Source organism: Microcebus murinus, chromosome 4 (genome assembly GCF_040939455.1).
Source record: "Microcebus murinus isolate Inina chromosome 4, M.murinus_Inina_mat1.0, whole genome shotgun sequence".
In the NCBI taxonomy this organism is placed as follows: Eukaryota; Metazoa; Chordata; class Mammalia; order Primates; family Cheirogaleidae; genus Microcebus; species Microcebus murinus.
The window spans coordinates 55,061,624-55,082,479 of NC_134107.1; the positions used below are offsets into that span (position 1 = coordinate 55,061,624).

Sequence of the window (20,856 nt, forward strand, 5' to 3'; positions counted from 1 at the left end):
AAATCAGCCCAGGGAGCCTCTTTCCTAGGTAATCTATCTCATCTCTAGTGGCAGTGGCTCTTCCTTACATCTACTATTTTTATATTCTTTAGAGTTTTCTCTATGTACTAGTCAATCCCTTAATACTACAATCCCTTATTACAGTTAATAATTATTTATATTAACTTTTCCCTGTTTAAATTATCATGTGATTTCTCTCTCCTGATTAGACCCCAAAATAATATATTGGAGGAATGAAGCATACTAGAAATTGCTATAAATAGTTAATTTAGTAAAGCTTCACAGTCAAATAGAAATGAATTTTGATACTGTAGTTGTGAGTACTAAAAGCGCTAAGATATTTTTGAAATAGAAGTGACTGCTTTAAAAAATTAATAATGGCTCAGAACTAAAACCCTAAATTATTTCACTAAAATCAAGTCTTCTAGTTATCTATGCTTTCAAACAAACTACCCTAAACATAGTGACATCAAACAACACCTATTTTTATCATGCTCACAGAGTCTGTGTGTCAGGAATTCAAGATGAGTGCATGCAGTGGGATGGCTTACTTCTACTCCACAATATTTGCAGTCTCAGCTCAGAAGACTCAACAAACATCTCTGGGGGTGGTCAAATTTCTATGTGCTAGAATCAGCTGATGTTTTCTTCACTCATACGTCTAGCTTCCTGGGCAGGCATGATTCCAAGGCTGGGCTCAGCTGGGCTGTTGACTATAGTACCCATACATGGTCTTGCCTTGTGGCTTGTACTTCTTACTGCACGCCAGCTGGATACTGACAGGGAGCATCCTGGGAGTATCCAGGGAGCAAATATTCCAAGAGACACAGGTAGATTCTGAAGGGCCTTTTCTGGACTGGGCTTTTGACACATTCTTAGTGAATCACTAAGGCTCATATTCAAGTGGGAGGAAATTAGATTCAATCTCTTGATAGGGAGTTGTTAATGCTACATTGCAAAAGAGCATATGAGATGGGAAATATTACTATGGTTATCTTTGGAATACACCATGCCCAGGAAGATGTTCAATGGAGAATAAAAGGAACATAAAAATGCTAAAGTTCTTATCTTGAGCTTGGAATTGGAAGGAGAAAATGCTATATAACTATTATATAATTTGAGCATATTAATAAAGAAGTATACATGTGGTGCTTGGTGTTCCATTCTTGTGATACTTCACTTAGTAGAATGGGCTGAAGCTCTATCCAGGATTATAACATTCATCAGATGTCAGGCAGGTGTCGGGGGGAGGAGGGATGGGTACATTTACACCTCATGGGTGCGGTATGCACCGCCTGGGGGATGGACACGTTTGAAGCTCTGACTCGGGTGGGGCAAAGGCAAAAGCAACCTAAATATTTGTACCCCTGTAATAAATATGCTGAAATAAAAAATAAAGAAGTATAAGTTTGAAAGTGTTCATAAAATTATGAATATAACAACCTGTCAAATAGGGTTAGATAAATTAGATATATTTAATAAAACTTTTAAGTCAATGAATGGGGAGATCTGTAAAAGAGATCAATTCAGCAAAAGTTAGGAGTAGGGAAAAAACCACCAGAAAACATAACAAAATAAATATGATGACAGGGGAAAAAATTATGATAAATGTGGATGGACTTGATGCCCCTCTTTAAAGAGTAAGTTCCTCAGATTTGTTTACAAAGTAATGACCCCTTCAGTGAAGTGGGAAATGCAAAAAGAAAAATAAAAAAGACCCATCTACTGCTGTTTCAAAAAGATAAGCTGAAGTTAAAATGTCAAAGGAATATGGAAATATGAATGGGAAAAGACAAAAACACAAATAGGCAAATAACAAAGTAGTATGACTGTATGTATAAAACCATACAAAGCAAAACATATGGGCAAATGTAACAGGCAAATATAACACACATGACAAAGAGGAATAGTCCACAAAAATAAAACAGAATGCACAATCCTTTTTTATTCTCATGCACATAGAGAGAAGAAAATAATTAACTGCACAAATCTTTCTGTTGTGTCAGAATTTGCTGAGACTCCAAGATGAATGTTAGATGTTCATTTATTTTCAAAAGAACTGAGAGACACATCTCTATAGAAGTTGTTGAGAATGGCCTACAACCTGGGCTGCTACACAAACTCATGCTATATATTTTGGAGTGAGTAAATAAATGAAAAAACAAATACACATATGAATGAAAGTTTGAAGGCAGCTTTGAGTGAGGATGGTTCATCATTGCCATCTACGAGTCATCTAAACTACCTGATCTTCGGTACTGCCACTTATCAGTGGATGGATTTATATAATCATCCAAATTTAACCTCTATTTCTTTGTAGAAAGGATTGATAGTAATAATAATTATTTACCAGCTTCATACCTAAGACAGCTGTTATGAATATCACGTGAAATTAGTCGATCCATTGTGAGAAAGTATTTTGGAAACTGCAAAGAACTCTGCAGGATTAGATGCTGTTATTACCCTGATCCTTCAGGGTAGAAACAGTGGGAAGTTGGGTTAAATTAAAGCCCTTGCTGTGATCGTCTCTCTCCTATCTCTTCTTATTGGATGATTGCTTCAATCTGAATGAGTGGCCACAGGCAAGGAAGGATGAAGCAACCACTCCCTTTAGAGGAAGTTTATAGTCTCTTTGTGGGAAAACTCTGTTGCCTGGGCTGGAGTGCCCATGGCATCAGCCTAGCTCACAGCAACCTCAAACTTCTGGGCTCAAGGGATCCTTCTGCCTCAGCCTCCCGAGTAGCTGGGACTACAGGCATGTGCCACTATGCCCGGCTAATTTTTTCTATATATTTTTAGTTGTCCAGCTAATTTCTTCCTGTTTTTAGTAGAGACAGGGTCTCACTCTTGCTCAGGCTGGTTTCAAACTCCTGACCTTGAGTGATCCTCCTGCCTCAGCCTCCCAGAGGGCTGGGATTATAGGCTTGAGCCACTGCTCCAGGCCTTCGGTAAATTCTTATAATTCTTAGGAAGGCTGATGCCACAACCTGGATTGACTTCCTGAGCTCTGCTGTGCTGCCCACCAACCACTAACCTGGTGGGATGAGCTCCTGGTTTCTGATGTTGCTTCAATCTTGGTGCTATCTTCTAAGAGATTGTTCTCTAAGGTGGGCTCATATACAGACTTCCTGGGGTCAGTATTTTCTTTGATACACAGGATTAAACAGACCATGTGATGTCCCTGAGTGACTGCACCATGAATAAAGCATTTATAAAGCATCTACTGTGTGCAAAGTTCCATATTAGGCTCAGAGAAGGCACAAAATCAATGTTTCTTGTACTCAAAAGTGTGTACTTTTGTTAGGTGAGAAAACAGCAAAAATTCAGTTGATTTAATTAATCGTTTATTTGAAAATATTTTTCTAAGGCATTTCCTAGGGTGCGTTTTCTTCCTTTCCTAGCAAGAAAACTTTGCCACATAGTTAGGTCTATTTTTCTTTATGTCTGTCATATTTCAAAGCATATTTTCTTATTACTTCTTTTGATTGTCACAGAATTACTGGTGACTTACTTAAGCAAAATATCTGCCCCTTTTAAATAAACATTTATAGTTTTCTTTTCCTTATTATTAAAATTACATATGGAAAGCAGATAAATGTGTGAGAATTAAAGTAAATTCATGTAAACATTATTTTTAAAGGATATTTTCTATTAGTAATGTAATAAATTATTTTATGAATAATTTTTTTGGTTACATTTACACTATATCTTTTAGTTTTTTTAAAACATGATTACTGAGTAAGAGAATCTAGACATTTACAAACATTTTAATAAATTTTGCCAAATTGCTTCTTGGTATATTTGGGCAAATTTACAGTTCCCCCAGCTGTGTATAAGAGTGTCAGTCTTGGGGTGGCATCAAGAGTTAGGGACATTTCACTTCTCTATTCTTATTTTCTAGTAGGAAATGTGCTTGTAATTTTAATATGCATATTTTGATTCATGTGGCTGACAGTTTTCATGATTTTATTGGCCATTTTTTTCCCTAGTGAGATTACAAATTACAACCCAAGTCTATTGAGAGCTAAAACCTCTGTGATTTCCTAACACTTAATGGTTTCCTAAAGCTGGAGTCACTTGGACACTTTTTCACCCAGCGCAAGCAGTCTCTGAAAGCCTAGTCTGAGGTCGTGCATCCTGAGTGCATAGACCATGGGGTTGAGCGCAGGGGGGATGACATTGTGCAGTACATTAAGGAGTATGGGGATGAGGGGAATATTTTTCTTTGCAAGGTGTGTGACAGACAGCACAATGATACCTGTGTAGAAGAAGAGGATGAGGATGAGGTGGGAGCTACAGGTGCTCAGAGCCTTGGACGTTGCTTCTGCTGATTTCAGCTTCAGCACAGAGTGAAGGATTAGAGCATAGGAAGAAAATACCAGAACCATATCACTCCCAACCAGGATCCATGCTAGCATCAGTTGGTAAAATTTGTTCACGGTGATATCATCACAAGCTAGACTGACAACCCCCAAGTTAGAGCAGAGGCAGTGGTCAATTTCCTTCCTGGAGCAGTAGTTTCTCTGTGCAGCCAGTATAGGCACTGGGATGGTCAACAGGCCATTCCTGAGCATCATGAGTCCTGTGGCTTTGAGCACAAAAGCTTCAGTGACTATGGAAGGATATTGGAGGGGGTGACAGATGGCTATGTATCTGTCCACTGCCATGCAGAGGAAGATGCCGGACTCCATGCAGAAGAAGCTGTGGATGGCATAGATCTGAGCAAAACACTCAGGGAGGCTGATGGCCTTGGCGTCAAACCAGAAGATGGCCAGGGTCTTGGGCATGATGGTGGTGGCCAGGCCAATGTCCACCACTGCCAATACAGCCAGAAAATGGAACATGGGCTCATGTAACATGGGCTCACGTTGAATGGTGACCATGATGAGGATGTTGGCACCCAGAGCTAAGAGGTAGAGCAGAGCCAGTGGCAGGGAGAGCCAGTGCTGCCACTCATGAATGCCTGGGAGCCCCATCAGGATGAACTCAGACACTTGAAACCCTGAATGATTCATTATTCTCAGGGCAATACCATACCATTGGTTGTCTTGTTTCTAGCATCTGCCTGTGGATTAAGGGGAAACAGAATAAGACTGTGGTTAGCTCAGCGGAGGACCAAAAGTTCTGTAGGAGAATAAGGCTCACCCACAATAACTCTGTCATTTTTAACATAATACATTGTCTATCTCCTTGAGACCCATGGGGAAAGTTCAGGTAAGAACAGAAAGGATCCTTTTCTACGTAGCTCAAAGCATGATGATTGGGTGTTCATGCACATGTGTGAGAGGTGCCTCCCTCAAACCTTGTTAGTATTGTCTGGCTCCTTACCCATCTGATGTGAAACAAACCATCAAACAAATAAAAAAGAACAGACAGCCAAAGTAGATGTTAAGATAAGGATTTTAGTTGAATATTTGGTAGTATAAAAGTGAAGATTTACTAGCTTTATTTTTCTGAAATTGTGGATGTGTTATTTACATGGGGAACATGCAGGCAAAAAAGGAGATGTACGTTATAAAGAACCTGATTTTCATTAGGTGAAGTTAGAGGGCAGAGGTGTTGTCTTCTTTCTTGAGGACTTTCAGGAAGAGAATAAGCAGCCATCATGGAAACCCTGACTATGCCTTACTTTTATTTATTTCAAAATATTCAGGTGGTACATATGTTATAGATTATATGGATCATTTTTATAATGCTTGAGTCCTGGCTATAGGTGTGCCTGTCACCTAAATAGTGTTCATAGTACCCATTCAATTGGTTTATTAAGCTACGCTCCCCACCTCTATTGCTTTCCACTGAGTTTCACTACCCTCTGTGCACATGTGTGCTCATTGGTGGTTCCAATTTAATAGTGAGTACTCATTCTGGAGTTACTTCACTTAGGAGAATGGTCTCCAGTTCCATTCAGATTATTTCAAAAGGTATTTATTTGTCTTGTTTATGGCTAAGTAGTATTACATGGTATACATATACCACATTTTATTAATCTGCTCATGAATTGATGCATACTTGAGTTGATTCCACATCTTTGCAATTGTAAACTGTTCTGCAATAAACATTCGAGTGCTGATGTCTTTTTTTATAAAATGACTTATTTTCCTTTGGATAAATACCCAGTAGTGGGATTGCTGGATCAAATAGTAGGTCTACTCTTAGTTCTTTGAGGAATCTCCATACTGTTTTCTGTAGAGGGTGTACTCATTTGCAGCCCCACTAAAAGTGTAGAAGCATTCCTCTCTCTCTCTGTATCCATATCAGCATCTATTGTTTTTGGACTTTTTAATAAATGCCATTCCAACTGAGGTAAGGTGATATCTCATTGTGGCTTTAATTTGCATTTCCCTGATGATTAGTGATGTTGAGCATTTTTTCATGTTTATTGGCCATTTGTCTATCTTCTTTTGAGAAGCTTCTATTCATGTCTTTTGCCCACTTTTTAATAGGTTGTTTGTTTTTTTCTTGCTGATCTGCTTGAGTTATTTGTAAATTATGGTTGTTAGCCCTTTATCAGATGTGTAGCTTATGAATATTTTCTCCCATTCTTGTCTATTTCCTCTGTTGATTATGTCCTTAGGTCTGTGGAAGCTTTTTAGTTCTATCCAATTCCGTTTATTAATTTTAGCTATTGCCATGATTGCCATTGGTGTCTTTCTCATAAATTCTTTGCCTAGGCTGGTATCTAGAAGAGTTTTTCCTACATTTTCCTCTAGAATTTCTATGGTTTCATGCCTTAAATCTAAGTCCTTTATCCATCTTGAATTAATTTTTGTCAGTGGTGAGAGTTAGGGGTCCATTTTCATTCTTCTGCATGTGTCTATCCAATTTTCCCAGCACCATTTATTGAATAGGGTTTCTTTTCCCCAGTGTATATTGTGGTCTGCTAATGGTATTGATACAAAAATAGAGTATAGACCAATGGAGCAGAACAGAGAACCCAGATACAAAACCATCTACCTACAAACAACTGATCTTTGACATGACTTTCTTTTAAAGAGAGCTTTTGGTTGGCAAATAATTTGTGACACAAACCATCTCATTTAATCTTCACCATGCAGGTGTTGCGATTCATATGTGAGGAAACAGGTTGAATGAGTTGCCTACATAAGAATCATATATTGAAAACACCAATAAGTGACTAAACTATAGCAAAAGTTTTAATTTTTAGCATTTACTTCCAGCATTCCCTCCATCAAATAGTAGCCAATAGTTCAATACCCTCTAGGAATCTCATTTATTTCCTCTTTTATGAAAGTAATGTTGAAGACATACTTACAACTATATTTTTAAATGATCAATTTTATTAATAAAAAAATGTAAGGAGGAAAAATAACCAACAAACTTCCAAACACTTCTAGATTTTTCTATGGAATAGTTTGGAAATTCAGCAGGCATTTATTGCACACATTTAGTTACTTTTATTTAAATCATTTCATGGCTCATTCTTCATCTTTTAGCACTTCTCTCCATTCTTGATTTTGTTCATTCTTAAATGGTTGGAAAATATTTTCAAGTAATTATATCAAAAAGTGTACTTGGGCATTATGCTTTGGGAATCCTTGAATATCTGAGAATTCTTTTTATTACCTTTATCCATGAATAATACCTTGCCTTCTCTAATATTTAGATATCAATGTTGCCTTTTCCAAATCTCTGCCTTTACTTCCTTTCACGGCACTAAATGTAGCATCAAGACTATCCCTCACCACCACTGAGAAGAATGAATGACTATGACATCTATTAATTTTAATAAACATATATTATCCATGAAATTGACAAAAAATAAGAAAAATAAAACCATAACTCTTTTAGAAAATGAAAAATTAAAATCCCAGCAACCAAAGGTTTAACATTTTTAAATATTTAATTTCAGCATGTTTCTTTGTCATCTTTTTACACAGTTGATGTTTCATGTAAATAGGATTTTTCATCTTGTGCCTCTCCTTAACACTGGGAAACTTTTTATAACATTTAAAACCTTTATAAACATAATTTTAATGCCTACTAAATGTTATATGGTTTTATAACATTTTTTCCCAACTTTGTTTGGTTTGTGTTGCAAATATATATTTAAAACTCATGTTTATACTATTTTCTTTTTATGTTTCTTCTATCTTTTAAGATTAATATTGGACTTTTTTTTTTTCTTCCTGAGACAAGATCTTGTTCTGTTACCTGAGCTAGAGTGCATTGGCATCATCATAGCTCACTTCATCTTCAAACTCCTGGAGTCAAGTGATCCTTCTGCCTCAGGCTCCCTAGTAACTGAGACAAAGGTGTGTGCCATCAGGCCCAGCTAATGTAGATGGGGTGTCACCATGTTGCTCAGGCTGGTCTCAAGCTCCTGACCTCAAGGATGATAACACATTGGGAAGCACCATGCCTGACTAAAATAGTACTCTTTAACCAGGAATTTATAGACAATCTCATGGAAGTCTGTAAACTTCCTAAATTTATATGGAAACATTTTACCTATATTCACATTTTTCTGGGGAGAGGATCATTTTAGCTTTCATAAAATTCTCAAAACATTCCACTATACAAACAAGAAAAAATTACAGAATATCATTCTTAACTCAAATTTTGACCAATATTCACTTTCTTAAGACTTTAAATTTTTTTTTTTTTTTTTTTTTGAGACAGAGTCTTGTTTTGTTGCCCAGGCTAGAGTGAGTGCCTTGGCGTCAGCCTAGCTCACAGCAACCTCAAACTCCTGGGCTCAAGCAATCCTACTGCCTCAGCCTCCCGAGCAGCTGGAACTACAGGCATGTGCCACCATGCCCGGCTAATTTTTTCTATATATATTAGTTGGCCAATTAATTTCTTTCTATTTACAGTATAGAGGGGGTCTCGCTCTTGCTCAGAGTTGGTTTCGAACTCCTGACCTTGAGCAATCCGCCCACCTCGGCCTCCCAGAGTGCTAGGATTACAGGCTTGATGGACTTTAAATTTTTAATGGTTGACCTATTGGTTTTGTGACACAGCTTATTTACATGGAATTAATTTTGCTCTTAATGAGAAGTATGTAAATAAAAAGATTTCAAATAATTAAATAATGGCTTATATATTTCTCACCAAGTGCTTATTATGCCTCATTTGTCACATAGTGAATTTATATATATGTATATAAAATTTCATTTCTGACAACTTATTTTTTCTATTTCTTTCTGCTTATTTTTATGTCAATATCATACCAAATTTAAAAAATTAGTTTTATAATAAGTATAATACACAACAGGACTATATTCCTCTTATTATCTTTAATTTTAAATCCATTTTTATGCATTATTCTCTAGATTAACTTTAGAGTTTCTGTGTTGAGTTCTAAAATACCATGGTTTTGGTTGGGATTGTGGGTTTTTTTTTAAGTTTTAATTTTTTTTGTATTTCCACATATTACAGGGTACAAATGTTAAGTTACATATATTGCCTTTGCCCCCTCTGAGTCTGAACTTCAAGCGTGTCCATCTCCCAGACGGTGCACACTGAACCCATTAGGTGTGAATATACCCATCCCCTCCTACCCCCTCTCACCTGCCCGACATCCAATGAATGTTACTACTAAATGTGTACCTAAGTGTTGATCAGTTAATACCAATTTGATGGTGAGTACATGTGGGTGCTTTTTTTTGCATTCTTGTGATACTTTACTTAGTAGAATGGGCTCCAGCTCTATCCAGGATAATATAAGTAGTGCTAGATCATCATTGTTTTTTGTGGCTGAGTAGGGATTGTGTTAAATCTATAGATTAATTTAGAGAAAAAGTTGACATTTTATATTATCAAGTTTGCTCATTCATAAAGATAGATCTCCTCTGCCTTTATTTAAATCTCATTAAAATTTTATACTACACTGTTCTTATCTTTATCCGTATTTTAGGATGTTTTTAGTGTATATATTTTTCTGCATTGTGCATTCTAATGTATACTTCTGGCATATGAAAACCCATTGAATTGATCTTTTTTAATGTTATCATATTAGTTTTTATTTCCTCTTGCATTGATCCACTTTGCTAAATCTGTACTACTTTTAAGTGTTCTGTGATATTTTTTTGTATTATATTAACCAATTAGTCATTGCTGGTAAACATCTTGTTTTATTATTTTATATATTGCAATTTTATTTGTTTTGTTATTTTGTCTTGTATATCATTCATTTTGCTGAACTGTTGTCAATTCTTAAAATTTTCTCATTAATACTTTAAAAAATTTTTAGGTAGAGCACAAAGTTGATTGCAAACAATAATATTTTCATTTTCTGCAAATATTGATACTTCTTAATTTTTGTTTCATGTCTAAATGAAATGGTTGGACATTTTGTGATCAATGTGAAAGAATTATGATGGCAAACATCTTATCTTTTTGGTTGAATTTAATGGGTAATTCTACTATAATTTATCTTAAATATGTCTTTTGTTTTAAAGTTACATGTCTTTTAGTAGACATGATAAAGTAGTTTTCTGTTTGGAGTTGCTTTTTGTTTTGGAAATCTTGGATAAAGAATTTATTATGTAGATCCCTTGGTTTATCATTTATTCACTGATATCTTAGAGCTCAGCCTCATTTCTCTACTGTTTCCTGATCACAAACCTTAGTCCCTATACAAGAGAAGAGCCTGAGAGAAGGGAAGTACTGAAGGTGAAGAATCAAACAAGAAAAGCTGACCATGGAGACCAAAGATCAGACATGTAATTAAATTCAGAGATCTGGACAGAATTACGGGACATGGACCATGTCTATTCCCTCACCTCTCAACATTCAGTCATTGGCTGGTTACTTACTACTTCAGGAGAGACTTTGAGGAGGCTCTCAGGATGGCAATGTCTTCTGTAGCTGCTTCTGTTTTCCTGGCCACAGCTGCCTATGTTCAGCCTTTTGTTGTTCAGAACAAATCCCTGTCCTTGCTTGACATCCCTGGAGTCTGTCATTTTAGTATTAATTAGATCTCTGAGATGCCTGGTCCTGGTGTGCTGCTCTCCAGGTCCTCCCTACTGTAATCCAAGCATCCTTGCGGACCTAATGTTTTTAAGATTGCAGTGGGAGTAGGACCCAAGTACTCTGTGGGGTTAGCCAAGTACTTTCTGGAAGTGTACCAATTCAGCCCAAATTCCGTGGGCAGCGCAGAAAATAGACGACTTTTCACCCCAGGCTCCTCAGGCATTAATTCAGCCCACCTGATCAATAGTGCCCCTTTTTACAGGAAGGTTCTGACGTCTCCCCGTGTCAAATGTATCTTTACTCCATATCCCTTCCAGAGATTGCCCCTGTCTGCTTCCTACTTCATAAACTTTAGGAGTGACCGCTTTATATTGCTTACTTTTCTCTACCTCCTGAATAATTTGTATCTCATTGCAGTTTACTCTTGTCTCCACATCACACAAATTGCTCTTGCTAATGACCTTACATTGCCAAAAATAATGGAAATATATTATATATGTAATCTTACTAGAATCCTCTCCAGTATTTTTCCATGTTCCTTTTTCTAGGGCCACTTGCCTCTCTTGTCTTTCATGACATCATACTTTTAGTGTTAATTAAACTGGAACAAAAGAGTGTGAAAATTTCTGCCCCTTTTTAATAAACGTTTATACTTTTGTTTTTCTTATTCTGAAAATTACACATGGAAAGCACATAAATTTATAAAAATTAAAGTATATTCATGCAAACATTATTTTTAAAGGATGTTTTCTATTAGTAATGTAATAAATTATTTTATGAATAATTTTTTTGGTTACATTTACACTATATCTTTTAGTTTTTTTAAAACATGATTACTGAGTAAGAGAATCTAAACATTTACATTTACATTGCCAAATTGCTTCTTGGTATGTTTGGGCCAATTTACAGTTCCCTCAGCTGTGTATAAGAGTGTCAGTCTTGGGGTGGCATCAAGAGTTAGGGACATTTCACTTCTCTATTCTTATTTTCTAGTAGGAAATGTGCTTGTAATTTTAATATGCATATTTTGATTCATGTGGCTGACAGTTTTCATGATTTTATTGGCCATTTTTTTTCCCTAGTGAGATTACAGATTACAACCCAAGTCTATTGAGAGCTAAAACCTCTGTGATTTCCTAACACTTAATGGTTTCCTAAAGCTGGAGTCACTTGGACACTTTTTCACCCAGCGCAAGCAGTCTCTGAAAGCCTAGTCTGAGGTCGTGCATCCTGAGTGCATAGACCATGGGGTTGAGCGCAGGGGGGATGACATTGTGCAGTACATTAAGGAGTATGGGGATGAGGGGAATATTTTTCTTTGCAAGGTGTGTGACAGACAGCACAATGATACCTGTGTAGAAGAAGAGGATGAGGATGAGGTGGGAGCTACAGGTGCTCAGAGCCTTGGACGTTGCTTCTGCTGATTTCAGCTTCAGCACAGAGTGAAGGATTAGAGCATAGGAAGAAAATACCAGAACCATATCACTCCCAACCAGGATCCATGCTAGCATCAGTTGGTAAAATTTGTTCACGGTGATATCATCACAAGCTAGACTGACAACCCCCAAGTTAGAGCAGAGGCAGTGGTCAATTTCCTTCCTGGAGCAGTAGTTTCTCTGTGCAGCCAGTATAGGCACTGGGATGGTCAACAGGCCATTCCTGAGCATCATGAGTCCTGTGGCTTTGAGCACAAAAGCTTCAGTGACTATGGAAGGATATTGGAGGGGGTGACAGATGGCTATGTATCTGTCCACTGCCATGCAGAGGAAGATGCCAGACTCCATGAAGAAGAAGAAATGGATGGTATAGATCTGAGCAAAACACTCAGGGAGGCTGATGGCCTTGTCGTCAAACCAGAAGATGGCCAGGATCTTGGGCATGATGGTGGTGGCCAGGCCAATGTCTACCACTGCCAATACAGCCAGAAAATGGAACATGGGCTCATGTAGCATGGGCTCACATCGAATGGTGACCATGATGAGGATGTTGGCACCCAGAGCTAAGAGGTAGAGCAGAGCCAGTGGCAGGGAGAGCCAGTGCTGCCACTCATGAATGCCTGGGAGCCCCATCAGGATGAACTGGTATATCTGGATGCTGGAACTATTGGTAACACTGGTGGAGGGATCCATGGCACAAGTGCCCCAATCTCAGTGTCTGTCTACAAAACTGAAACAGAAGAAGGTTTTGTTTAAAAGTCAGCTTAAGGTCCTGATGAAACCTCTTCAACAGTGACCTAGTTCCTTTTATTAAAAAATGACCCTTAACTTTTTATGGCTTCTAGAATTATATCATAGAGGAGCAACAAAGAAAGCCAAAGTAACTTCTTAACAGAAAAGTCAGAATAAGTATTTGTCATCACCACTTGTATGTTTAATAAGCATGTCCAAATATAACAATAATAATCTTACCACTAACCGATAATAACTATTAATATTTGTTTTACCCTATTTTTGTTTTATTTTTAAACAGTTTACATGATTATAGGGAGATAATTTTATATCTTGCTTTTGTCTTTTAGTAAGATATTCTAAGGCATAATATCAAAAATTATTCCATGGATTAATAAATGAGCCAAGGCTTTCCAATATCATTAAAAGTATGTAATCTTAATTTTAATGGCTGCTTTAAATGTTTGTATTTGGCTATTACATAATTTACTAACCAATATTCTTCTCTTAAGATTATTTCCTTTGAGTAGCATCTCAAAAGTGATACCAAAGTGATATATACAAAGGGAATAACCATGTTAAAAATTTATTTTATCTTATTTTTATTTTGAGATAAGGTCTTGCTCTGTAGCCTGGGCTAGAGTGCAATGGTGTCATTATAGCTCACAGCAACCTCCAACTCCTGGGCTCAAGCGATTCTCTTGCCTCAGTCTTCTGAGAAGCTGGGACTATAGGCCTGTGCCACCATGCCCGGCTAATTTTTCTATTTTTTGTAAAGATGGCATCTCACTCTTGCTCAGGCTGGTTTTGAACTCCTGGCTTCAAGCAATCCTCCTGCCTCAGCCTCCCAAAGTGCTAAGATTACACTTGTGAGCCACCGTACCCGGCCACAATTTTATTTTAAGATATAATATGTACACATAATAAAAATTGAAATAAAATGAAAAATATAAACAATGAAAAGTAAAACTCCCATGCTTGGGCCTCCCAAATGTCTTTCCTTTTAATCAGAGGCAGCCAGTAATACCAGTTTCTTGGTAATCTTTCCAGAGATAGTTTGTGCATGGATAAGAATATATATATGTTAATAATAAGTGTATTTTAAATAAAAGATAAAAACAAATGTTAGCATATTAATCATATCCTATTTTCCTTTCTTGCTTTTCCTTTTCTTTTTTAACTTAGTATTTTGGACACTGTTCCATATCACCATGTAGATAAGCCTCATTGTTTTTCAGTTGCATCATTTTCTACCACCTGGATGTCCCATAATTTAATGAGAATTTTTTTGTATTTTTTTATTGAGATATAATAGCTGTGCATATTTTTGGGATATGTGGTATAGTTTGATACTTGTCTACAATATGTAGTGATCAATCAGAGTGAGTAGGATATCCATCATCTCAAATATTATTTTCTTCGTGTTGGGAACATTATAATTCTTTTCTTCTAGCTATTTTGAGATACACAATAAATTATTGTTAATAATTTCTCTATTGTGCTATCAAATACTAGAACTTATTCCTTATATCTAACTGTATTTTTGTACTCATTAACCAACTTCTCCTCAACTTCCCTTTCTCCCTTCTCTTCCCAGGCTTTGGTAACAACCATTCTACTCTCCACCGCCACAAGATCCAAATTTTAGCTCTCACATATGAGTGAGAACATGCAATATTTGTCTTTCTGTGCCTGGCTCATTTCACTTACCATAATGACCTACAGTTCCATCCGTCTTGCTGCAAATGACAGGATTTTATTCTTAGGGCTGAATAATATTCTGTTGTGTATATATACCACATTTTCTTTTTTCATTCATCCACTGATGAACAAATAGGTTGATTGCATGTCGGCTGTTGTGAATAGTGTTGCAATAAACATGGGAGTGCAGATATCTCAATATACTGATCTTTTTCTTTTTTCTTTTGAAAATATATCCAGCAGTGGGATTGCTGGATCATATGGTAGTTCTATTTTTAGTTTCTGGAGGAACCTCCATAACATTTTTCTATAATGGCTGCACTACTTTACATTCCCACCAACAGTGTACAAGTGTTCCCCTTTCTTCTCATTCTTGCCAGCATTTGTTATTTTTTGACTTTTTGATAAAAGCTATTTTAACTGGGGTGAAATGATATCTCTTGTGGTTTTGATTTGCATTTTACTGATGATTAGTGATGGTTAGCATTTTTTCATACACTTGTTGGACATTTATATATCTTCTTTTGAGAGATGTCTGTTCAGGTTATTTGCCCACTTTTAAATCAGAATATTTATTTTTTTGCTATGGAGTTGAGTTCCTTATATAATCTGGTTATTAATCCCTTGTTGAATGGATAGTTTGCAAATATTTTCTCCCATTCTGTAGATTGTCTCACTTTGTTAATTGTTTTCTTTGCTGCGTGGAAGCTTTTTAGCTTGACGTAATCCTAATGAGAACTTTTGATGAACATTTGATCTGTTTCCAGTATTTTACTGCTATGAAAAATGATGCAATAAATATAATTGTTCTTATATCTTTATGTGTATATGTAAGTGCATCCATAGAATACTGAATTGCTTGGTCAAATGGAAAGAAATGATTTTGACTGATACTGCCATATTATCCTGTAAAGAGGTTATTCTGGCCCTGCATGAGAGTATAAGCATTTTGAGTGCTCTTGATATATAGTAAAATATTCCTTCCTAGGCATCTTGTAGTACTTTATGCATCCAGAATTTGTTCATGAGTGTCTATTTCATCATAGCCTTGCCCAAATTGGGAATTTTCATTTAAATATATTTATTAATGAAATAAGAAAAAATTGATATTTCAATTTTGATTTAGTTTTTACTTTATTTTTAGTAATCTTTAATATTTTCAAAGATTTATTTTCCATTTATATGCTTACTTATTAATTTTCTATTTGATCTTATTCTCTATATGTCTGTTTAGGATTTATTTGTTTATTTGTTATTTATTATTGTCTATTGTCTGTCTAATACTTGTCTGTTTGCCTAGTAAGTAAATAAATGAATGAACAAGAACATTTTTAAAGTGTTTAATGTGGAGTCTGGCAGCACAATTTTATTGATTTGTATGAGTTTCACTATATCTTAAGGATATTACTTTTATCTGTTGAATTTTCTGGAAATGTTTTCTCCAATTCATTTTTCATTAAATTCTATTTATCCTTTTTTTTTTTTATAAAATTACGCACATGCATATACTTACACTTTTATGTAGTCATAACAATTTCACTTTTTAAATTATTTTATGACTTTTAAGCATTTAAAAATGTAAATTCAGTATTTTAGTAAGCACTTGCATTTTCTTTACAAAAATTATTTTAAAAATAATTTTTAAGCAATTTGGAGTTCAACATGAAGTGAGAAGTCCTCTAAATTAATTTTCCCTGACAAATAACTAAACCATGGTTCTAGTTTCATTCAGTAAATAAGCCCTCCCTTTCCCATTAGTTTGCAATGTCCTTTTTTGTCATGAATTAAATTTGAACATATATTCAAAGATCACTGCCTACCTGGACAATCTTTTCTGTTTTTAGTGCCAGTACCAACTGAATTAGTTTATTTGCTGTCTGGTAAGGGAGATTCTTAATACCAACTGTAGGCTAAGGCAGGGGAATTGCTTGAATCCAGGAGTTTGATATCAGCCTGGGCAACATAAGTGAGACACGATCCCCACAAAAAATAAGAAGAATAGCCAGGTGTCATGGCACATTTTTGTAGTTCCAGCTACTCAGGAGGCTGGGGCAGAAGGATAGGTTGAACCCAGGAGTTCAAGGCTGCAGTGAGCCTTGATTGCACCATTGCACTTTAGCTTGGGTGACAAAGTGAGACCCTCTCTCTACAAAAAAAGAAGAAGCCAACCAACCAAACAAAATAACTTTAAATAACTTTTAAATTAAAAAAAGACTGCTTGTATTTTGGGGGGTATTATATTAAAATACATAAATTAATTATGGAAGAAATGATGTCTTTAACCCATTGATTCTTTCCATTAAGAAATCTAGTGTTTTTCCTTCCTGTCACAGGTACTTTTGGAATTTTTTTCATTATTGTTGCTTTTTTCCCCTCTTTATATTTCCTAATTGGCTATTGTTACCTAAGAAGCCTTCTGATTACTATTGTTTTTTAAAAATTATTTCACCAATACAGCTATTTTACAGTACTGCTTTCCAAAGCTAGTAGCTTTTTAGTAAATTCTATCTGTCTCTTGAGGTTTATTTTTATTTTGTATATTATTAAAATATTTTAAATTTTCAAAACAATATAAAAGAAACGGTGATAGTCAATATCCTTCACTAGCCTTGAACTTTAAATAGAATGCCTCTAGATCTTTAGCTTTGGTATGATGTTTGCTAATGCTTTTCTGATAAATAGTCTTTAAGTGATTTGATGTTTACTTCTAGTTCTTGATTTTTCTTCTTAAACCAGGCCTTGGTGAATTCAGTAGCAACCTCTTTTTGGGAGTCTTGGATCTATGATTGAAAGGGAAGGATCTTCTGCTTTCACAAGTTCTTCAGTATGTATGGAGCTCCTCCTCTGTATCAGACTCCACAAGCCTGGGGTTTGTTTGCACTTCCTTGTGGTGGGGATTTCTGCTCTCTCAACGTGTCCAGAACAGAGCTCAGTCTGACTTTTCTGACTTGTTCTGCAGATTGCAGGCCTTGCCTCTGCACAGGTGAGGATCTTGAGGGAAAAGAGAGCCAGAGTTGGAAGGGTGAAACTACGGAAGCAAACTGAGAAAGCCAAGGAGGAAGGAGAAAGACAGGCAGGGGCAACCTGGACAGAAAGCTCAGAACATAGAAAGAAAACTGCTTCTCCACCTCACCTCTGGCCTCTTGATGACTCCCTGCTAGGAGGTCCAGGAGAGCAATTCTCTGAATGGAACTGTCTTCTCTAGGTGCTTCTGTTCTCTCTCTTTTATGCCTTTGTTAGTTCACCTCTTCCTCTTCCCTGGGGCTTTGGCTGTTGTACACATTGGAGCCTCAATATGCCATAGGGGCTCCATGGGGCTTTCTTTGATTTTTTTCCTGTGTGCCCCCAAAAGTAGTGTTTTTTTTTTCACCACTGCCCCAAAGCCCCCTAATGATTTTAGAGGGGTATTAAACTCAACTCAGGGAACAGAATTACTCAGTCCCTCAGTCCCATTGGGTGGTCTTCTCTGCTTTGGTGAAGGTGGGAACAGGTGTCCCTCCTGTGTGAACTCCTGAATGCCTGCACCTCTCCCCCAACACACAGGCCTCCCTTCAGCCTCCTCAGGGACCATTTCCAGCAGACGGGTCCTCTATGTTTTACCTTTTGCCACTTCCTTTCTCATGGGTTTTCTCTTCTATATATAAACATTAAAAAAATGCAGATGCCTCCTCTGCTAGATATCTCTTGTTTGTACCTCCAGGTCTATTTTCCACCCTGCTCTGTACTCAGAGAGGATAGTCTATGGCCTATGGTTTATGGTTGGATTTGGCCAATGGGAGGTGCTGGTGAGAGATGGGAGGGAAGCAGGAAAGACATGTTGAGGGATTTATTTCTCTGACTCTCTTCCTGCTGGCCCACTGTTGGGCAGTGCCTGTGTTTCTCTACTATAAAGGCTACTGATTCTGTCTATTCCATTTGTCAGTATTGACAGCTGTTTCCTCTTACTGCTCCTCAGGTTTTGGGATGATCACGGCTTAAAACTTTTTTATTGTATATATTTGAAATATACAACATAATATTTTGATATATATAGTAAAGTGATTACTAACAGGCAAATTAACATATCTATCATGTCATAGACTTACCTTTCTTTTTTCCTTTTTTTTTTTTTTTTTGGTGGTAAGAGTACCTAAAATCTACTCTCTTAGCAAATTATCAGTATACAATACAGTATTGTTAACTACGGTCCTCAGGGTATTCATTAGACTCCAGACTTTTTTGTCCTACATAACTGCAACATTGTACCCTTTCACGTACATCTTCCCATTCCCTTTCCCTCCTCCCTTCTCCCACTGGTAACCACAGTTCTATTCTCTGTTTCTATGTATTAGATGTTTTTTAAAGATTCCACATATAAGGTAGATCATGCAGTATTTTTATTTCTGTGTCTGGCTTATTTTACTTTTGAAAGAATGGCTTTTGATGTTGCCAGCACTGGCATATTTTACTATCCTTGTTTTCTTCTTCTTATTTTTTTTAGCTCTGCCTATATCTTTGGAATATTCTCTTTATTTTATGCTATCTTCATTCATTCCCTTTACATGTGCCATCTGTTTCCTGCTGTGACTTTAACCCATAAACTCATAAAATGGGGTGGGATGTGTTCCTTTTTTTCACTTCTATTTTCTAAAAGTGTGCATACAATTGTTATTATTTATTTCTTAAATGTTTGATAGAATTTACCAGTAAAGCCTTGATTATTTTTACCCCTTGTCACTACTTTATTCCAGGATTTTACCTGGAATAAAGGTAAAATTTTACTCTAATTTTACTCTTCCCCGCTCTGATATCACCTCCTTCTTCTTATGCTTAGAATACTATGAAATGAATATATGAAAGCACTAATGTATTAATGCCACCGCCTACTTAAACAACTTCTTCACCTGTTTCGTTGTTTTCCTTGACTGCTTATTTAACACATAGTGTTCATTGGAAGAGCACTTAAGGCCTCTTGCAGTCTCGGTCCAACTTCCTTTTAAATCACATCCTTCTCCACTGCTTCCTTAACATTGATCTCTTAGATGTTCATCAATAATTCCTTACTGTATAAGTTTTGGTGTCCTTTTAAATGCTATTGAGTCATTCTAGAACATTTTATTACCATTCTTTGACTTCTCTCTCTTATGTTGTATTATTTGTAAAGCCTTCCATGATCCTCCTAGACATAATTAGATGGTCTCTCTTCAAAGTGTTTCTGTCTTTCCAAGGCATGGCCACAGCTCTTTGCTTGTATTTATGCTTTGCCTTTGGTAGTATTTTGCCTTACTTCAATGGGTATCTTATACCTGACACTGTTTAAAATCTCTATATTTCTTTCCAAAGTCTTAAGACAAACTCAGGAAATAATTTTGTTCTATGTTATTTTATATATTTATATATACATATATATTTATTTATTTCAGAATATTATGAGGGTATAAATGTTTAGGTTACATATATTGCCTTTGCTTTGCCTGAGTCAGAGCAATAAGCATGTCCATTCCTCAGACAGTGTGCACCACACCCATTAGGTGTGAAAATATTTATGCCCTCCACCCCCCCCCCACTTTGACCCCTGCTAAAAGCATTTGTAGAGCTTGAGGGCAGGCTCATCCAACCCAGACCTGCCAAGCCTTACTCCCCAATAGGCCCAGCTGAGGTGGAGAATAAGTATACTTCTGGAAGTTCCATGGCCCCACCCACCACCTGGGGCATTAGAATGCCTCTCCAGAGGAACAAGAGCTGGTCACAGGACCAAAAAACAACATTGCAGCTTATTCTTCCTGGCAAGCACCACCTACTGACAGGGAGGTCAATTTGCACGCCCTTTTACTGCATTTACTGACTTGTCATACAGGGTGTGTTCAATTCTCACCCCCAAACCCACCTACTGGCTCAGAGATTAAACTGGGCATGTCATCATCTAAAGAAAAGAAAAATCCAAAAGTAAGAAGTAACAGCTGCTCCAGATGGGAAAGTATTAGTGAAAGAACTCCAGAAGTATGAAGAATCAAACCAAAAGGACTTGCCCAAAAAGGAACACCAGCTCTCTAGCAATGGATACCAACCAAAA

The 20,856-nt window shown here is 36.6% G+C and overlaps 2 protein-coding genes and 1 non-coding gene across 3 annotated transcripts; 1 reads left to right on the forward strand and 2 right to left on the reverse strand.

Annotated features, from left to right (window-relative positions):
- Positions 1-4,003: 4,003 nt before the first annotated feature.
- LOC105883472 (olfactory receptor 56B4) lies at positions 4,004-4,985 on the reverse strand. The gene has a single exon (XM_012786590.3). The coding sequence runs from the start codon at positions 4,974-4,976 to the stop codon at positions 4,074-4,076; it is 903 nt and encodes a 300-aa protein (XP_012642044.3). The 5' UTR covers positions 4,977-4,985; the 3' UTR covers positions 4,004-4,073.
- Positions 4,986-5,229: 244 nt separating this feature from the next.
- LOC142870858 (small nucleolar RNA U13) lies at positions 5,230-5,338 on the forward strand. The gene has a single exon (XR_012919187.1). It is a non-coding gene; the product is annotated as a small nucleolar RNA U13 (small nucleolar RNA).
- Positions 5,339-12,101: 6,763 nt separating this feature from the next.
- Positions 12,102-13,064, reverse strand: LOC105883464 (olfactory receptor 56B4-like). Its single transcript, XM_012786583.2, has one exon. It carries the CDS (start codon positions 13,062-13,064, stop codon positions 12,102-12,104), a length of 963 nt encoding a protein of 320 aa, XP_012642037.2.
- Positions 13,065-20,856: the final 7,792 nt, after the last annotated feature.

What these genes read in the sequence shown, in the direction of transcription:
- LOC105883464 (XM_012786583.2), bottom strand. Translation starts at nt 13,064, where the DNA reads ATGGATCCCTCCACCAGTGTTACCAATAGTTCCAGCATCCAGATATAC.
- LOC105883472 (XM_012786590.3), bottom strand. Translation starts at nt 4,976, where the DNA reads ATGGGGCTCCCAGGCATTCATGAGTGGCAGCACTGGCTCTCCCTGCCA.